We start from the raw sequence: 16821 nt of genomic DNA, 5'->3' as shown, positions 1-16821 counted from the left end.
TAAGTACATAGTCAGAATGGATGGGATGGGTAGGATTGAGGGTAGGCAGGTGGAAAGTGGTTTCTGGACTCAGATGAGCCAATTAGTAGCTGAATTTTGTGTTACACTTAGATTTCTTTAATAATCTCAGGTCTACAATGATATCCTGCTTTTCAGAACATTCATCTAATACAAATGAAAACATATATATCCATATAAACAGAAATGCTCTACATTAAAAAAAAAAAAAAGGCTACTCAAGTCTGGAGTTACTTGTTAAGTGCCCAAGGAGATGCTTGAACCTGTTTGATTTCAATCATAATAGAAGTTTATAGAACACTCATGGAGTTTGGTTTGATCATCTGAGCACCATCCTCGGAGCAGTGATGATGGGCACTTTAAATCCCTAAGGAAATGATTTCACTCTTTCTCCAATATATTCTCTGCTGTGCTGTCACTACATGTCTGCATTACTCAAAACTCTACATGGATAAAGTTCAGTTGCCCTAGTATAGAATTTAACACCATTTATACTCTGTCTCCAACTTCTGCTTCTACTTTTTCTTGCAGGTCTCTACTACCCTCCTAACACTCCATCCATCATATTGGGCTATTTGCTGCATTCCAAATATGCCATACACCAAGCAAGTACATCAGGCTCCAGTAATGCTAACACACCATTACTGTTCAGTTTCATCTTTACTTCAATACTGACATGTCTTTGAGAATCTTTACAGTTCCTGGAGTAGGTTTCCCTTCCCATTTCCATCCTAATTCATAGGCTATTTCTTCTATAAAGTTGACCCCAAAATCTATAAAGTCAATCACCATTCCAATCATGCCATTACCTCAGTACCCATCACATTATATTAGAGTTATGTATCTACTCCCCACCTCCTCAGAAGCAAGGACCATGGTCCTAGTTTCAAAATCTCAGCACAAAAGGTAGAGAGCCCACTACACCAACAGGAACTAAATTAGAGAGATAGTTGTGTCGGTGAGCTGTAGCTTTCTGTAGAGAACACCTAAACAGAGCTACAAAATAAAGTACTACCAATAATATCTGAATACTGGGCTTCTTCAAGGGAACTGACTACAACTGTCTTCTCAAAGTAGATATTCATAGAATCCTCATTTTATCCAAATTACTCTCATTAAACTTTCAAATGGTTGAAATTTCATTTCACTTCATTGTCTGAATATATAAGATAGATATATTACAAAAATTGGAGAGCAATCTTGCAGTGATGGCAAAAGAGGAAGTGACCAGGAGCAAAAAGGCTAAGGTTAAACAGAAACAGAAGTAGATCAGAGCAGATAGGAATCTGAGTAAGACACACTTTTAAGACTCAAGAAAAATCCTGAAAAATCTAAGGATCATGTTGAAATACATTTTGCTTGTGAATCATCAGTGGAGAGTTTCTATCAGAATATGGCTCTTTCACCATATTATACCATTATACTATTCTTTACCATAAATTACACCAAGGAAACATTCAGACTGTATTAGGGAAAACTTCTGCATAGTGAAGGCTATTAAATGGCAGCAATTATAAAGTAAACCAATACAACCTCAGCCACTTCTCCAGCTGGTTCACTAATTAATAGAAAAATACTAACCAATATGTGAAGAGTTCTGAATGCAATTATCTTCCCAACCTATTGCCAGATGGCTCCAAAAGAACAATGGTCCCACCTGACCTATTGCAACAAACAAGGAAGACAAACTTTAGAAATGTTTTTCTCCTGAGGAATAAAACCTGAAGTCTAAGGAGTCCTAATAATGGGAGAATCCAAGTTAATGAACTTGAAGGCTTTTACCAGCAAGGCGCAATGTCATTTGCACCCAGGTCACTGCTCTCTGTGAAAAAGACAAAATGCCTTATGTAGCTCTAATAATTTTCTGTTCATAAAAGTTCAAGTTGTTTGATCTTGAAATGTCTGCATCCCCAAGTTTTCTTAACTTCGGGGATGTCTAAAGTTAAGTATTATATTCAAACGATCAAAGTCTTCTACACTGCTTTACTGATTAATGTCAGGGGATAAAAAAAGACAAGACACTTTGCATCACAATTTAAAATGTGCAAGGAAGTTAGTTAGGATAAATATTTATTTCCACATAACATTTCTCAGTTTTGAAAAACACAATATCCTAGTCACATTTACACATTACTTAAACTTTGCAATAAATTACATTCAAGATATTTAATAATTCTGACCAGAAATCTGAAATTAGGAGTAAATATATACTACTACATTTTTCTTATGTATTGTATGATTTTAAAATATTAGGATTAACATAGGGATAGCATTAAAATTCACACAAGAACAAAACGACTATAAAAATACTCAGAAATACAGAATTTCATTGGATATGATTACTTATATTCAAAGAGGTGATCATGTGAGGATTTTAGTTCACTATGATCATTTTAAGAGAACAGTTATTAATATATTAAAACTCTAGGAGACTGCTTTGGGGCCTGACTGGCATGTACAGCTAGTCTAAATCATAAAACAATGAAAATGTTTACAATGGAGTATCTATATTATAAAATACACAAAGGCAACACATTTGGAATGGAAAGTTTCGGTATTTTTCCTTGGCATTTATAAATACAAACTTTATTAATTGCAAAATCTTCTTCCCCTATTTTTTAGGCTTATGTTCCATAAAAATATGACTCCCTAAAGGCTTGTGAGGGGAATTTTTCAGAAGGTATCAAAATGTTGAATTGAATGGAGGTTTTGTTGTTTTTTTTCCCCTTATTAGCTTAATTTACAAGAGGATTTTTTTTTCACTTTTCATGTGCACTTAACTCAGAGTAAGTAATTAATAACTTGGAAAAGCCACAGGATGCTGAATTATTGTAAAATTTGATACTGAAATATTATAAGGTTGATCACTGGTCATTCTTAGGAACCAAGAGCATTATGAGAGCTAGTCCTTATCAACTTCACGTTCATCTAGAATGAAATGAAATATTGTATTTTTTTGTAATGCTCAACTTTCCTTCCTCTTATGTAAGCTTAGTAAGTATGGATTACTTCATATGAACTGAAATATCCACAGAATCTTCTCGAACAGAAGCTGAGATTTTCATTTAAAAGATATTTTTCCACAACATGCATTTAATTAAAAAGTGGAAAAGAGCTTTGCAGAAAACAATTACAATTGGAGAACCGTCAGTCTAAGAATATGATTCAGAAACCAGCACTAAACACTGCATGGTCATTAGCAGCAGAATAAATGTACAGGAATGGAATTTCATGTACAATGATTGACCATGTAGTATTCCACGAGTTTGTATACAACAGGTTTTTCTGGAAAACATTTCTTGTCAATGGGAGAGAAATTTAACACCATATTTCTGATAAAAGTTTATACTGAAAATCCCATTAAACTTATAAAGATTTTCTAAAGCATTTCAGACAAGCCTCATAGTTGATCATATAATCAAACTTGAATTTTAAGCAAATACTACTTGACTCCTTGCATTAGTGTCTGTGATTCTTTCTAACAAGTTGTGAACAGTTTTCTATATATTTTTGCAAATGACTTTAAGTTTTAATTCCATATAAATTCTTAAGTATTAAATGCATCATATTAAATCCAGGAAATGCATAAATACAATTATTTAAAAAAGCTTTCAAGCTAACTTTTTCATTTGGGTCTCCTGAAATAACTCACTAATGCTAAGCTATAAAAATAAAAAGAAGTAAGACTGCCTTTCAAAATTCTTCTGAATGAAATTATCAAGTCGCTAAAGTAGGAAAATACAAACTAGATAAATATGACCTAATTCTTTAAGAAAGAATGAAACTGATGATGAGAATCCAGTGTTTACCAATGTCGAACATATAGCAAGAAACACACAGATTCCTGCATCAGCTACTGAATAGGCTCACAAGGGGTGTCTCACTGCTCAGAAGTTTAAACACAGAAATGAAACAAGTATTGCACTACTTACAGTATGAAGGTAGATTTGGGAAGACAGAATTTACAATACATGATCAAAGCAGGTTTATTAATAATTGTGGCACTCTTCTCATATATTTGTAAAAAATAAATTGAAGATCAAGTCATAGACAAGTCTCCCTGTCAACACCTTTCCCTGAGTCAGCTTTCTTCTCTTTTCGGCCTTCAGTGCTAAGGGGGAAAAGGAGAAATGTATTACTGCAATCCAGCTTGGCCACCATGAGATCTGTTGTTCAGACACCAAACCCATCAACCCCAAAGCACCACAAGAGCCCTTAGGCATCACTCCCTCATGCTGCAAAGCATAGATCAATTGCAACAATTAAAATCCTCTGTACTCAGTGGGATAGAAATCAAGAACTGCAGGGAGAGGGAAATTAAAAAAAAAGAAACAAATAAACAAAAACCAGACATTTTTAAAAACAGTTTTGAAAGCATGCAAGATTAACACCACAGTCCTCATTTGGGCAAATGAATCGCTGGTGATTGTTGAAAATGCCAGTCATGCCCCCATCGTAGACAGAATCAACACTGGTAGATGACACAAACAAGATGCCACAGGAGGTATTTCTGGGCTTTACTGCATGGAGTGGATCTTGTTCTCTGGGGATACTGTGTCTTGGACATGTGAGATTGACACATCTCCCCTTATACTGCACTCCAGACACCTGTGCTGTCTTTTTACAGACAGACCCTCACCCTGTACATCAAAAGAGCAATGTTTCATCTCACTCCTTCCAGAACAAACTCATTCCAAAGTGGCCTCTGTTTTGTCTCATTTTCTAATTTCATTTACCCATGGGCCTGGGGACAACATGACTCTATCATTTTTGTCTTTTTTTTTCTAATATTCTTCCAATTTTCACTTTTCCTACTCTCACATTGGCAGTTTTCACAGGAAATTCAAATAATGTGGTCACATGTATGAAACTCACACCCAGAGTGAGAGCTTAGAGCGGAGCAGAACTGATCCCTCCCTGACTGCTTCCAGCAGGTGGCAAAGCCCTGACATGTGAGGCCTCTCTGGACCCCTCCCTGCTGTTGACACCAAGGGCCAACCAACAACCAGCCTCTGAGGCCCTGTACTGGAAGAACCCACATATTTATACTGTTAACTTTGATTCTAAATGCAAAATTTATGAAATAGTTGATGGTGGGGGAACTCCTCGGTTTTATAACTTTTTTCCAAGTAATAAATTAACAGTTAAAAACCTCTTCTTTGCATGGGGCCTCCTGTGCAGCTGATTTCTTAGTGGTCAATAACTTAGACACATTCTAAGAGTGTGGTTTTTAAATTGTTTTTCCTCCAATTCAAGTTAGAAACAGCCCTTCTCAGTTGTCACCACCACCCGGCACCATCAGGTAAGAAGTGCCGGAGCTTCTGCCATCTGTGGCACGCTGCCAGCGCTGAGTGCTGGTGTGAGCGAGTGTCTGTGGCGCCCGGGTTTATGCCTGCCACGCTTCTCAGCACATACTCCTTACAGGTCAGAGCAAAGCAACTTTTTTCCCTTTTCTTTTCTCCTTCCATGAGAAGAGATGACAGTGTGCACATGATGTGTTGAGAGCCTTAACTCTATATTTTTAACTTCTCTATCTGCATGACTCACTTTCTTTTACTTAAGTTCCTTTCGTATGAAAAGTGTCAGCTACACTGCTTTCAAAATTAACTTTTCCTCGGTCTCTACCTGGTTCCCAGTCTCTCCTGCCAAACAAAGCCAAGGAAATAGAACAGCATGGGGCACTGGAGGGAGCTGCAGGCACGGAGGAGGAAGACCTGGGTTCAGTTCTCAGAAGCTAAGAATGAGTTGCATGACCTGGGGCTAGTTCTTTAATCTCTCTGGGACACGGTTTCCTCATCTGTAAAATTAGGTTTAGACTGGATGGCCTCTAAGCTCTCTTTTAGCTCAAATCCCAGAATTCTGAGGCTGGTATTCCTAGTTCCAATGAGCTCTATATTTTAAGAGACTGAATAACAGATCCTCACACTTAGGAATATGTGTAAGAGATTGTGGGGTCAGTGACATACTTAGCTCTACATGTGTACAACTCCTATGTGCATAATACTCTGATATATTAGGAGGTGCTCATCACCTTTTGATAAATGAATGAATTCTCAATGGTACTATTAGTCACCAAGCACTGAAAAAAGAGATTCAGAATGTTGACTTGATCCATAGACATGCTTCCTCCTAATGCCCTGTTTTGGTTACAAAACAATAACCAATTAAATGCCTGGCTGGCTTCCCACCACCACCACCACCCCACTGTCTAAAATAAGTGGTTTTTTGGTATCAGATTACATTTTAGCAGACAATGAAGCAGAAATTTTTTAACTAACCCAAGACTACTATGAAAAATATTATTGACTTGTATCTTACTGTATGGCTATTACTCTATTCCTTGTTAAATTCGTTTTTCTAGATGCCGATTGATAATAACATAAATTGCCTATTAGTACATGGCAGGTGCTCTGCAAAGACCTAGAGGTACAAACTAGAGAAGACAGACAGTGCCCCTGTCCTTGTGGAGTTCCAATTTAACATATAAGGAAGGAATATTTCAAGAGAGAGCAAAAATGGCCCAGTACCTTCTCGCTGATAAGCAGTTTATGAAACTGTTACTTTTCAACGGGACCAAAATGGTTGCTATAAGCCAACATTTACCAAGCAGTCACAAGAGGGCCCTGGCCTAAGAAAGTAGATCAGTGAAGGAGAATCCAGGATAGAAAAAGGCAGGGATGGGCAGGAAGAGGAAGGAGGTTGGCTCCAAAGCCCAGCCACTGCCACAAAGGCAAAACTAAGTGCTGCTTTTCCTGGCACCTTCCCAAGAAACATTGATCTTGGGCAGCAGTTCTATAAAACATAGCAATTTCTCACCTTTTCTGATGCAATGAGTTTTTTTTTTTTAATTTGTAATTTTTTTTTACTTTTTAGTTAATTTTTTTGTTCTCTTTGTTTTACTTTGTTATTTTCATTTGCAATGTGGTTTCTAACAAGACCTATTTCCACAAATCTATTCAATAATCTTGTCACTTGTGTTTGCAGTACTGTTAAACTAGGATCAAAATTAGTCATCCTACAGATGTAGTAGAATTTGGAGACAGTTCTTAGATCCTGTTTTCAGTTAAACTAGATGAAAGAGTTCTGACAGAGTGAATGAAATAATTGAGAAAACATAACTTCCATTCCAAACTTCACCAAGAAAAGGTATCTAGTCTTCTTTGATGGGGATGAAGGTCCTGTAGCAAGGGGCAAGATGGAAAACAGGTAGGGGGTGTCGAAGTCCACACGGAAGCTAGCTTAGTTCTCAGGAGATAAAGATTCTGGTGGCCTGGTTTTAGGCCTTTGTTGCTCAATGGATACTCCAAGTTCTCAAAGTTCTTGGTCAGTACTAATGTCATACTTCAATGCCATCAACAGATACCAAGAGAAATCAGTGGCTTTGGGAGATAATTGCTGTTATTAGTATTGGTAGTTGTAGGAATTCTAGAAGTCACATCCTTTCTACCAGTTTTCACTGTTACGAGGATGAAAAATACTAACCACCTAGAGATATTTTTCTTGCAGAAACAGATTTTACCACACTGAAAGGTAAAGAAAGCTAGATAAATTTTCACTCCAGCAGTATTTCGGACCTTATGTCAGTGGGAGCATATGTTCAAATAATCAGATACAAGTGGTTATATCAAAATATAAAGGTCCTGTTTAAAGCACATTATATTGTTCACTAGAGTAAGTCTATTGTCTAAAGTAATCTAGACACATTTTTAAAAGAACTAGGTTTTTCTGGTGAAGGGCATCATTTGACTTTACTATTTACTTAAAAGAGTGACTAAAATATCATGTCATAATAACTTTTGTTTGAATCAAAGAAAAATGGAGGAAGAGCTTGGACTATGGGTTCAAATAGTAAAAGAATAAAAGTAATCTACAAGTTTGATTGCCTCAAATCTCCACATATTTTTTTTTGGCTGGCACTTTATTTTGAACCTACACATCTGGATTTAACATTTTTAAAAGTCATAGAAATGTCATATTTTTAATATGAAAGGGTCTATAAGCACATATTTCAGTAGGCTTGAGAAATTACAATTCTTATAACTTTCTGATTTTCTTCCAAAAGTTCTAGAACAACACAGAATTATCTTTGGGGAAAGAAGATAAAGTGTGTTTTAGAATAAAATGTTATTTCTGCTTGAGCCAAGCAAAGAAACACATGAAGGTTTCAAAGCCCTGTTAAAAGAAAGCAACCATCAACCAACGGACTTTGAGAGGACCTGCTGAGTCATTTATGTATTAACCCCCTTTGAAGTAAGTGTTGGAGGTAGTTGAGAGAGAAAGTGAGAGAAAGAAAGAGAAAAGGAAGTGACTAATCCCCAGTTTCTGGGGCAGAGGCTCTCTTGACATCCTCCGTCTTGTTTATGCTGTTTGGAACAGAGATAACACTGAAGCAGCATGCTATTTTGGGGTGACAAAAACCAGGATCAAGTGATGTATGCTCTATGTTTAACACAGTTTCTTTTTCTAGTCCATGTTTCCAAATATTTCCCATGAAGCCAGATAAATCTTGCAGGTTTGGATGCACATAAATGGAAACTCCCAGTTTTGCAATTCTTAACTAAAGAGACCAATATTTTTTGTCCAATCTAGAAATTTGGTGCCATTACTAAATACAGTTCTCTGAGATTTGTTGATTTATACATGATGCATCTCTACAAGTCATGGAGGGAAAAGTTAACTCAAGTTTCAAACCCTCTTAAAGAGCTGAGTAGTTATAGGAACACAATAAGCATTCAGTTTGATACTGGATCTGAGTCCAGCACTCTCCATGCCTTTTGCCTCCCCAAAACTCACACAGAGGACATAGGCTGACCAGGTTTCTAGAAGACACCATTTAACATAAGGAAATGCAACCAAGGTATAGGTTTGAGGGAGAGGGTCTTACCTTTGGGGAATCAGCTTCTAGAGTGATTAGGAAGGGGAGCTTATGGCAAAAATGTAATATAAAAATTAAGTAGAAAAAGTTAATTTAAGATTATGAAAATAAAGGAACGTAATAATCACAGTAAAACTGTCCCAAATCCCTCAATCACTCTCTAACAAGAGATATTAGCATAACATAGGAATTCTTTTTTCTTCAGATCAGCATCTGAGGAGACTGGATATTTTGAACTTAATTATTTATAAATTATGGAAAATTCAGTTGTAAATCCTATGATGACTTGATATTTAAAGACAAATGCTCCCTCCATCATGCACTTTTTAAAACAACCGTTTACAACTATAGGAATTATGTATGTTTACATACACAGAAGTAAGAATGGATGGAACTTTCTGGAGCTGAAAGTTTTGGGGTGAGGAAGTTAGGGTCGATTTTCTAGGTCTTGGAATAGGGGACCAGAAATATACTAAATATAAAATTACCATTGCATGTGCTATACGGGTTTAAGAAGAGAGGTGGATGTGGGGTGGTGGTGGTGGGATGGTGGTTTGAAAAGTGTAGTCACACATTTAAGGGGGTCCTGGACCAAGGGTGATAAGACAATACAATAAAACTATATTGTAAAAGAGTAGGCCAAAATGAATGTCCAAAAATGTCATGTATTGGGACTCATTTATAGTACTATTTCCCCCCACCATAACAGTTTTGGAGTGATCTTTTAATTTGAAACGATACTGAAAAACATACCAACATGTGTGAAAAATACAGTTTCTATCTACTTTCAAAACTAATTTTCTGAAATATTTTAGAACTAATTTTGATGGAAACCAATAACATTCCTCTGCTAATGGCTATATCGTAAAATGACTGGGATTAGCATATATTCTCATTATTTTAAAATTCAAACCTTTTGGAAGGAAAGCTTGACTCCTTATCTTTTGAGTTATCAGCAGTAATCAGAAGGTTCCTCCACAAGGCAGTCTTTGACATTTCATCAGAAATATTGATCACAGATGGATCATCTCTAGATAGGAGTTTACCCAAAATGAAATAATAAGCATTAAATAAGTAACAGCAGTTGTCCAATGATAGAACTAGTTACAGGACAAGCCTATGCCTTTGTACGCTATTTTTGATTAGAAATGGAGAAGTACTGATAGTTCTCTCAATTATTTAAAAAAAAATCTGTTAGAAATAAAAATCTAAAAGAAAAATTCCAGTTGTATTGCTCTTTCACTGTGGCTAGGGAAGCATTTCCTTCCTGCTCCCCAGTGGAGGCAGTGGAGAGGTGGCTGTAGCGACTGGATCCCTGTCTGGTCACTGTCGTGGGGGTGCCATGGATTTGCCCCAATCAAACTCTGACCTTCAGCATCAAATTAAAGAGATTATGCACTGCATGTTTATGGCTTGGCCCTTTGCTCCTAACATTTGTAGCCCGTTAGTCTTTTAAAACCTAGGTCAGATCACAGCAATCCTTTGCTCAGAACCCTGGCAGTGGCTCCCCCTCCCTCAGAGCCAAAGTCGAAGTCAGGGTGCTCTGCGCCCCACCCTCACCCCTCTGACCTCATCTCTTGCTTCTCGTACCTCTATTCACTCCTCTGCAGCCACAGTGTCCTCTGGACTGTTCTAGAACAACATAGGCTTGCTGCTGCCTCAAGGTTTTTGTGCTTGCTCTTCTTTTGACCCAGAATGTTCCTTCACATGGTGTAACCCTTTCCCTCCTTTGTTCGAATGTCACCTTTTCAGAAAGGCACCTGTGACTACTCCATTTAAAACTTCAATGTTCAGTCCTTCCTGGCACTCTGTCTCTCCTCTTTGCTTTTTGCTTTTATTGCACTTTCACCACCTGACATACCATATTGTTTATTTGTTCATTTATTTTCTGTCTCTCCTTCCCCCCATTTCTACTAGAATATAAGCTTTGCAAGGACAGGGATTCTTGATCATTTTGTTCACTGCTGTTCCCTCAGGACCCTCGCACTTGACACCCATTCAAAAGACAATAAATGAACGCAGCCTGTGTTTTAGACAGAAGACTTTCCAAATGCCAGGGCAACCTGCAATATCAGGGCCTGTACTGTGCCAGGTGTTTTTTGTTTTCTTCTCTTTTTAAATTTTGGCACCAATTGGCACTGATTGCAGATGACATTCAACATGTTCCAAAACATCAACAGGGCTAGAAGTACAATCGAATGGCAGAAAGCATAAATCAGAGCTCAAGTCAAAGAGAGTTTCACTGAGTGAGAAAGCAGCATCCTTTCTGCCACAGGTAGGAAAGATACTCTATCGTGAAAAAATCATGGTCTACAGAGATCCTAGGCTGACTTCACATGACCCTCAGTGGTGGTTGTCCAAAGAAGAGGGAAACACATTCAACCTTTAAGAGGAACAGTAAGGGTCCTAAGCAAAAACCCTGGATCTCATATGCTCCCTCCCGTGCCCAATCTGGAAGTGTGTTCTTCAGTTCCTCTAATTGCTCCACTCTTTGTTCTCCCTGGAAAGATAGTTTCCTATTAACTCAAAGCATGAGTTCAACTAATTTCTCAGTGTTATGTGGGATACAAGTTTTCCATGATGTTATGTAACAAAGAATCATGTGAGCAAAAGAGTTGAGAATATGTGGGATTAAACAAAGTTAGACATATTTCAAAAAGTTGCAGTACTACTTAGGTTCTTTAATATGCCAAAGTGCACTGTGACTCTCCAAACTGGAATGCACTATGGAACATTTTCCAAACTTATTCAGCCACAGAACTCTTTTGAGATGGGTTTCACATGAGATGAGTTTTCTACAGAATATACTTGGGAATATGCTGGCTTAGCTAAACAACCAACAGGATTTTAAAATTTAAATATTGTAAAACAGAAACATAAACACCTTCTATATTTGTGCTCACCCTTAAGTGAAAGATAATTATAAACAGAAGAAGTCTATAGGATACAATTTTTAGAGTCAGATCCTGAAGATACCAAGCTTCTCCCTAATACTGTTTTTTAACACCATGACAAATCTCCTTCTCAGAGAAAATTCTTCTCTTCGCTTTTTGTTTACACAGCGTTTAGATACTGTAAAATTTGGTACTAGCTGATAGATAAAACAGAACTGTACAAGAAAAATATTTGAATTAAACAAAAATATGCAATATTTGGCCAAATACTTTGAAAAGTTTTTAATCATACATTATAGGAGACGCCTTTCTTTTGCTATGCATTTGTGCATAAAGAAGATTAGCATAGTTTGGAGAGTTTCATAAATATTTCCTAAATTGACTGGTATGGCTGAATCATTCAATTTAGGAAATTCCTGGTCTATTTTGAAAGTGCCTTTTCTTGGGCAAATTCTCAGAGGTAAAACATTTTGTTGTGATCCACTTAGTGAATACCTAGCTCATTTATCCCAGAAGGGAATCTTAAGCTGTCTTGAGTGGTGCTATTTTTTTTTTATTTTTTTTGAGGATATGCATGAGATCTCCCCTTTATGTATATTATAAAATATGAAAAGAAAAGATTTCAAACAACAGTTCACTGCTCTCTTTCATTTAACACAATCTGGTCATAGTCACACAGATATTAGTGGCAGAATTTAGTACTGGGACTTTGATAATCTAATTTCTGATCTTAGTTCTTTCTACTCTATCACAACTTCAACAAACTTCTACAAGAATCCATACAGTACCAACTTCCTAAATAGGGTACGTTAACAACACATCCCATTATTTAAAGTGGTATGTGATTAAATTTATATCTTACCTATAGTGCCCTTCCAGTGGGAGTTGTACAGTGCCCTCATCTTCCATAGCTAGCATACTTTGTTCTTCCTGGAAAGAGAAATGTAAAGTATATAAAGTGAACCTGATGAATCTTCATTTTACACTAAAGAAAAAACACAGATTAATGTTTCATTATCTCATTAACCTCGGGACCTTCCACTTTGTTTGCATTTGTTAATGCTAGTACAGGTCCTTTCAATAAATCATCAGCCATCAAGAACATAGGTAATTAATGAGAGTCTCATACCACAAAGTAATTTAAATGCTAACAACAATCTTCTTCATGTCATTTAATGTAAAACATGGTTAATTTCCAAGCAGATTAAAAAAAACTAAATTTTACAAGAACAAAAGTATGGGTAATGTTATCAGTTACATTGTAATAAAGTTGAAATTACATTCCCAGAATGCTCTACTAGGAGGGGATGAGGGATATATTTAGGCCAGTGGTTCTCAAATTTTAGAGTGCATCAGAATCGCCTGGAGAGCTTGTGACAACACAGATTGCTGGGCGTCACCCACAGCGTTTCTGATTCAGTAGAGCTGGAATAGGGCCCAAGATTTTGCATTTCTAACAGTTCCAGGTGAGGCTGGTTCTGCTGGCCTGGACACCACACTTTGAGAATCACCTTTTTTTTTTTTTTTTAATAAATTCAAAGTTATAGGAACAGTTGCAAAAACAATACTAGCCCCATACACAGAATTCCATCATACCCTGACCCCCCTCCCCCGATAGCCCAATCCACCAACTTTAACCTGCTGTCACATTGCTATTTCTTTCCCTCCCTCCCTATCTATCATCCATCATCTATTGCTCTGTCTTCTGAACATATGAGAGCAAGCTGCACACAACCTTGAACAAACAATATAATTCACATACACAATTCCCATGAATAAGAACATTCTTTTATGCAATCCCATCAAGTGCAGCTAAGAAGTACAAGAGATTCAACAATGATACAAAGCTTACATTCTATATTTCCTTTTCCTTATGTCTCAACTGTGTCCCTTTGAGCCTCCTGTCCTCTATCCTCCAATCCCATCCAGGTTCATCCTTGGCATTTAATTGTCAACTATTCAGACTGTCTTTTTTTTTTTTTTTCAATTGTGGAAACATATACAGCCTAAATCTTCCCATTCCACCCCCTCCCTAGCCTTCCATTAGTGGGATTAATCACATTTAGAATGTTGTAATGCTCTTTCCCACCATCCATTACTAGAAATTTCTCTTCACCTCAAACAGTAACCCTACACTCATTTCTTAACTCCCCATTGCCCCTTCCCCCATTTCTCTTAACCCATACTGTACTTTTCATCTCTATGGTTATATTCTCTGATAATTTCTTTGTGCTTACTGTGGGGCTTAAAATTAACCTCTTAAATCCATAACAATCTTGTTTTTCTTTGATACCACCTTCATTTCAATAGGACACATAAACTATGTTCCTATACTCCTCCATTCCCCCACCTTTATATAGTTGTCTAAAATTACATATTTTATGTTGAGTTCAAAACCACTGATTTGTCATTAGAGTTTGTGTATTTTATATCATGCAGGAAGTAAATAGTGGAGTTACAGTTCAAAAATTATTGACTTCTATTTGTATTCCATTGTGGTTGGAGAATGTGAATTGAGTATATTCAATTTTTTTTTTTTAATTTCTTGAGGCTTGTTTTCTGTCCCAGCTTATGGTCCCTTCTGGAGAAAGATCTGTGATCACTAGAGAAAAATGAGTGTCCTGGTGATTTGGGATGTAAGGTACTGTATATGTCGGTTAAAATTCTCTATATCTCTTTCTCCTTTCTTTGTTTCTCTGTTGGTAGGGCTCCCTTTAGAATCTGAAGTAGGGCAGGTCTTTTATCGGCAAAGTCTCTCAGCATTTGCTTGTCTGTGAAAAATTTAAGCTCTCCCTCAAATTTGAAGGAAAGTTTTGCTGGATAAAGTATTCTTGGTTGGAAATTTTTCTCTCTCAGAATTTTAAATATGTCATGCCACTGCCTTCTCACCTCCATGGTGGCTGCTGAGTAGTCACAACTTAGTCTTATGTTTGTTTCCTTTGTATGTGGTGAATTGCTTTTCTCTTGCTGCTTTCAGAACTTGCTCCTTCTCTTCAGTATTTGAGAGTCTGATCAGAATATGTCTTGGAGTGGGTTTATTTGGATTTATTCTATTTGGAGTTTGCTGGGCATTTATGCTTTGTGTATTTATATTGTGTGGAAGGTTGGGGAAGTTTTCTCCAACAATTTATTTGAATACTCTTTCTAGACCTTTATCCTTCTCTTCCCCTTCTGGGACCCAATGAGTCTTAAGTTTGGACATTTTATTTTATCTATCGTATCCCTGTGATCCATTTCGATTTTTTCGATTTTTTTCTCCATTCTTTCTTTTGTTCTTTCATTTTCTGTTCTGTGGACTTCTAGGACACTGAGATGTTGTTCAACTTCCTCTAATCTTGTATTGTGAATATCCAGAGTCTTTTTATTTGGCCAACAGTTTATTTCCATAAGATCTTCTATTTTTTTATTTACTCTTGCAATGTCTTCTTCATGCTCTTCTAGGGTCTTCTTTATGTCGCTTATATCCTGGGCCATGGTCGTCTTGATGTCCTTTAAATCCTTTGCCATGTTTTCATTCCTCGATTGTAGTTCTTTGATTAATTCTGCCAAGTACTGAGTCTCTTCTGATATCTTGATTTGTGTGTTTGGAGTTGGATTCACCATATCGGTCTGGTTTTATCATATGCATTAAGATTTTCTGTTGTTTTTGGCCTCTTGGCATTTGTTTTGCTTGATAGGGTTCTTTCAAGTTGTAAAAAAAAAAAAGAAATCAATCTAATTTTTCAGAAACACAGTTTGGTGATGTACACTTTCTCTAACTAACCAGCAGATGGTGTCTGTGAGTCACCTATACCCCTCAAGTCAGTTCTCCACCTTGTCCCCACGGTGTGTGGGGAAAGGATTCTTGTGGGGTTCAGTTGGAGAACTCAGTTTGGGTATGTTGCTGGAGCCGTCCGCCCTGAATGTGGAGCGTGTGTACAGGTGGCCAGGAAGCAAGGGCAGCTTTAATATTCAAATCCCCCAGGTTCCTGGAGATTCTAGGCTGCCACAAGAGTCTAAGCCTTCATTTCATTTCAGCCCCAGACCCTCTCTCTTGCTGTCCCACAAACCACTGGACTTGGTGTAGTGTCCCTGGGTTCTCCAAGCGGGTCCCCCCGCCCAGCTGCGATCCTCCAGGAGCTCTGCTGAGGGAATGCCGTGCTACATCGTAAGTGTGCGCCGTCCCTCAGGGGAAGCCCCGGGCCACCGGGCCGTGCAGGGGTGCTCTCAGCCTGATGCAAAGATGGCTGAACAGGGCATCTCAATGCCCCCCTCCTCACACAGTTCCTCCTTCCCAGCTCCGGGACAAATGGCAGGGCTCTGGGCTGTGGGCACGGCCCTGGGCAGGAGTTTATCCATCCCTCCGGGGAGCCAGCTGCAAGCCGCGGGGTTTCTTTCTGCTTCCAGCTCTCCCCTTCGTTCCCCCAGCCCCGAGAGTATCTGCAGCGGACTATCCTCCAGGCCAGACACTGATAGGCCGGCCCAGCCCCCTCTTGCTGTGTTTTACTGCATGGTTCCCACTCCTGCAACTGCAGCCGCTCCTGGTTTCCCCCCTTTTTTTTTTTTCTAAAAAAGAGCCAGTCGGTTTCCCAATGCCAACCCCTGGCTTCCCCACACTGCAGCGTGGCTGCAGGTCTTCCAGCCAGCTTAAACTCACTCGTTTCAGAATGCAGACTACCGGTTTCACCAAGTATACGGCCCCTGTGATACTAGCAGACCTTGTCCAGCTGGCACATCGCTGTAACCAGTATTCTGGGTCACTTTCTGTTTTTTTTTGCCCTGTCTCACCTAGCCACCATCTTAGTTTCTCCCGAGAATCACTTTTGTAGAGACTTGAAAGAGACAGTTGGAGCTGTCTTCTTGGATGATTCAAAACTTGTATGCCTGACTTGGGGGAGGAAATGGAATAGTTGACTCCACTTAGATGCCTCTTAGATTTTTGTTTTATGACTCAGATTTCTTCCTATAGTGACAATATTCCACCCTGCCCCACAGGGGGAAATGTTTCAAAAACTCATTTCTTCATATATAACATTTTTAAACTATCTTGTGAGG

At 38.1% G+C, this 16821-nt stretch overlaps 1 protein-coding gene across 8 annotated transcripts in view; it reads right to left on the bottom strand.

Moving 5' to 3' along the window:
* Positions 1 to 2073: 2073 nt before the first annotated feature.
* Positions 2074 to 16821, bottom strand: part of SLC4A10 (solute carrier family 4 member 10) — a 385140-nt gene continuing 370392 nt past the window's right edge. For 3 of the 8 annotated variants that reach the window (XM_037848892.1, XM_037848898.1, XM_037848899.1), the window contains 3 exons: positions 12650 to 12717; positions 9807 to 9923; positions 2074 to 4129 (listed from right to left, as the gene is read on the bottom strand). In XM_037848892.1, coding sequence (XP_037704820.1) covers positions 4063 to 4129; positions 9807 to 9923; positions 12650 to 12717 — 252 coding nt within the window. In that variant the 3' untranslated portion in view covers positions 2074 to 4062. Of the gene's footprint in view, positions 4130 to 8902; positions 8942 to 9806; positions 9924 to 12649; positions 12718 to 16821 lie in introns of all 8 variants that reach the window. The other 5 variants (XM_037848895.1, XM_037848893.1, XM_037848896.1 and 2 more) reach the window with 4 other exon arrangements.

The sequence above is a fragment of the Choloepus didactylus genome, chromosome 9, assembly GCF_015220235.1.
Source record: "Choloepus didactylus isolate mChoDid1 chromosome 9, mChoDid1.pri, whole genome shotgun sequence".
In the NCBI taxonomy this organism is placed as follows: domain Eukaryota; kingdom Metazoa; phylum Chordata; class Mammalia; order Pilosa; family Megalonychidae; genus Choloepus; species Choloepus didactylus.
Note: the sequence above shows the minus strand (reverse complement) of the source record. Positions and strands in the feature narration are given on the sequence as shown.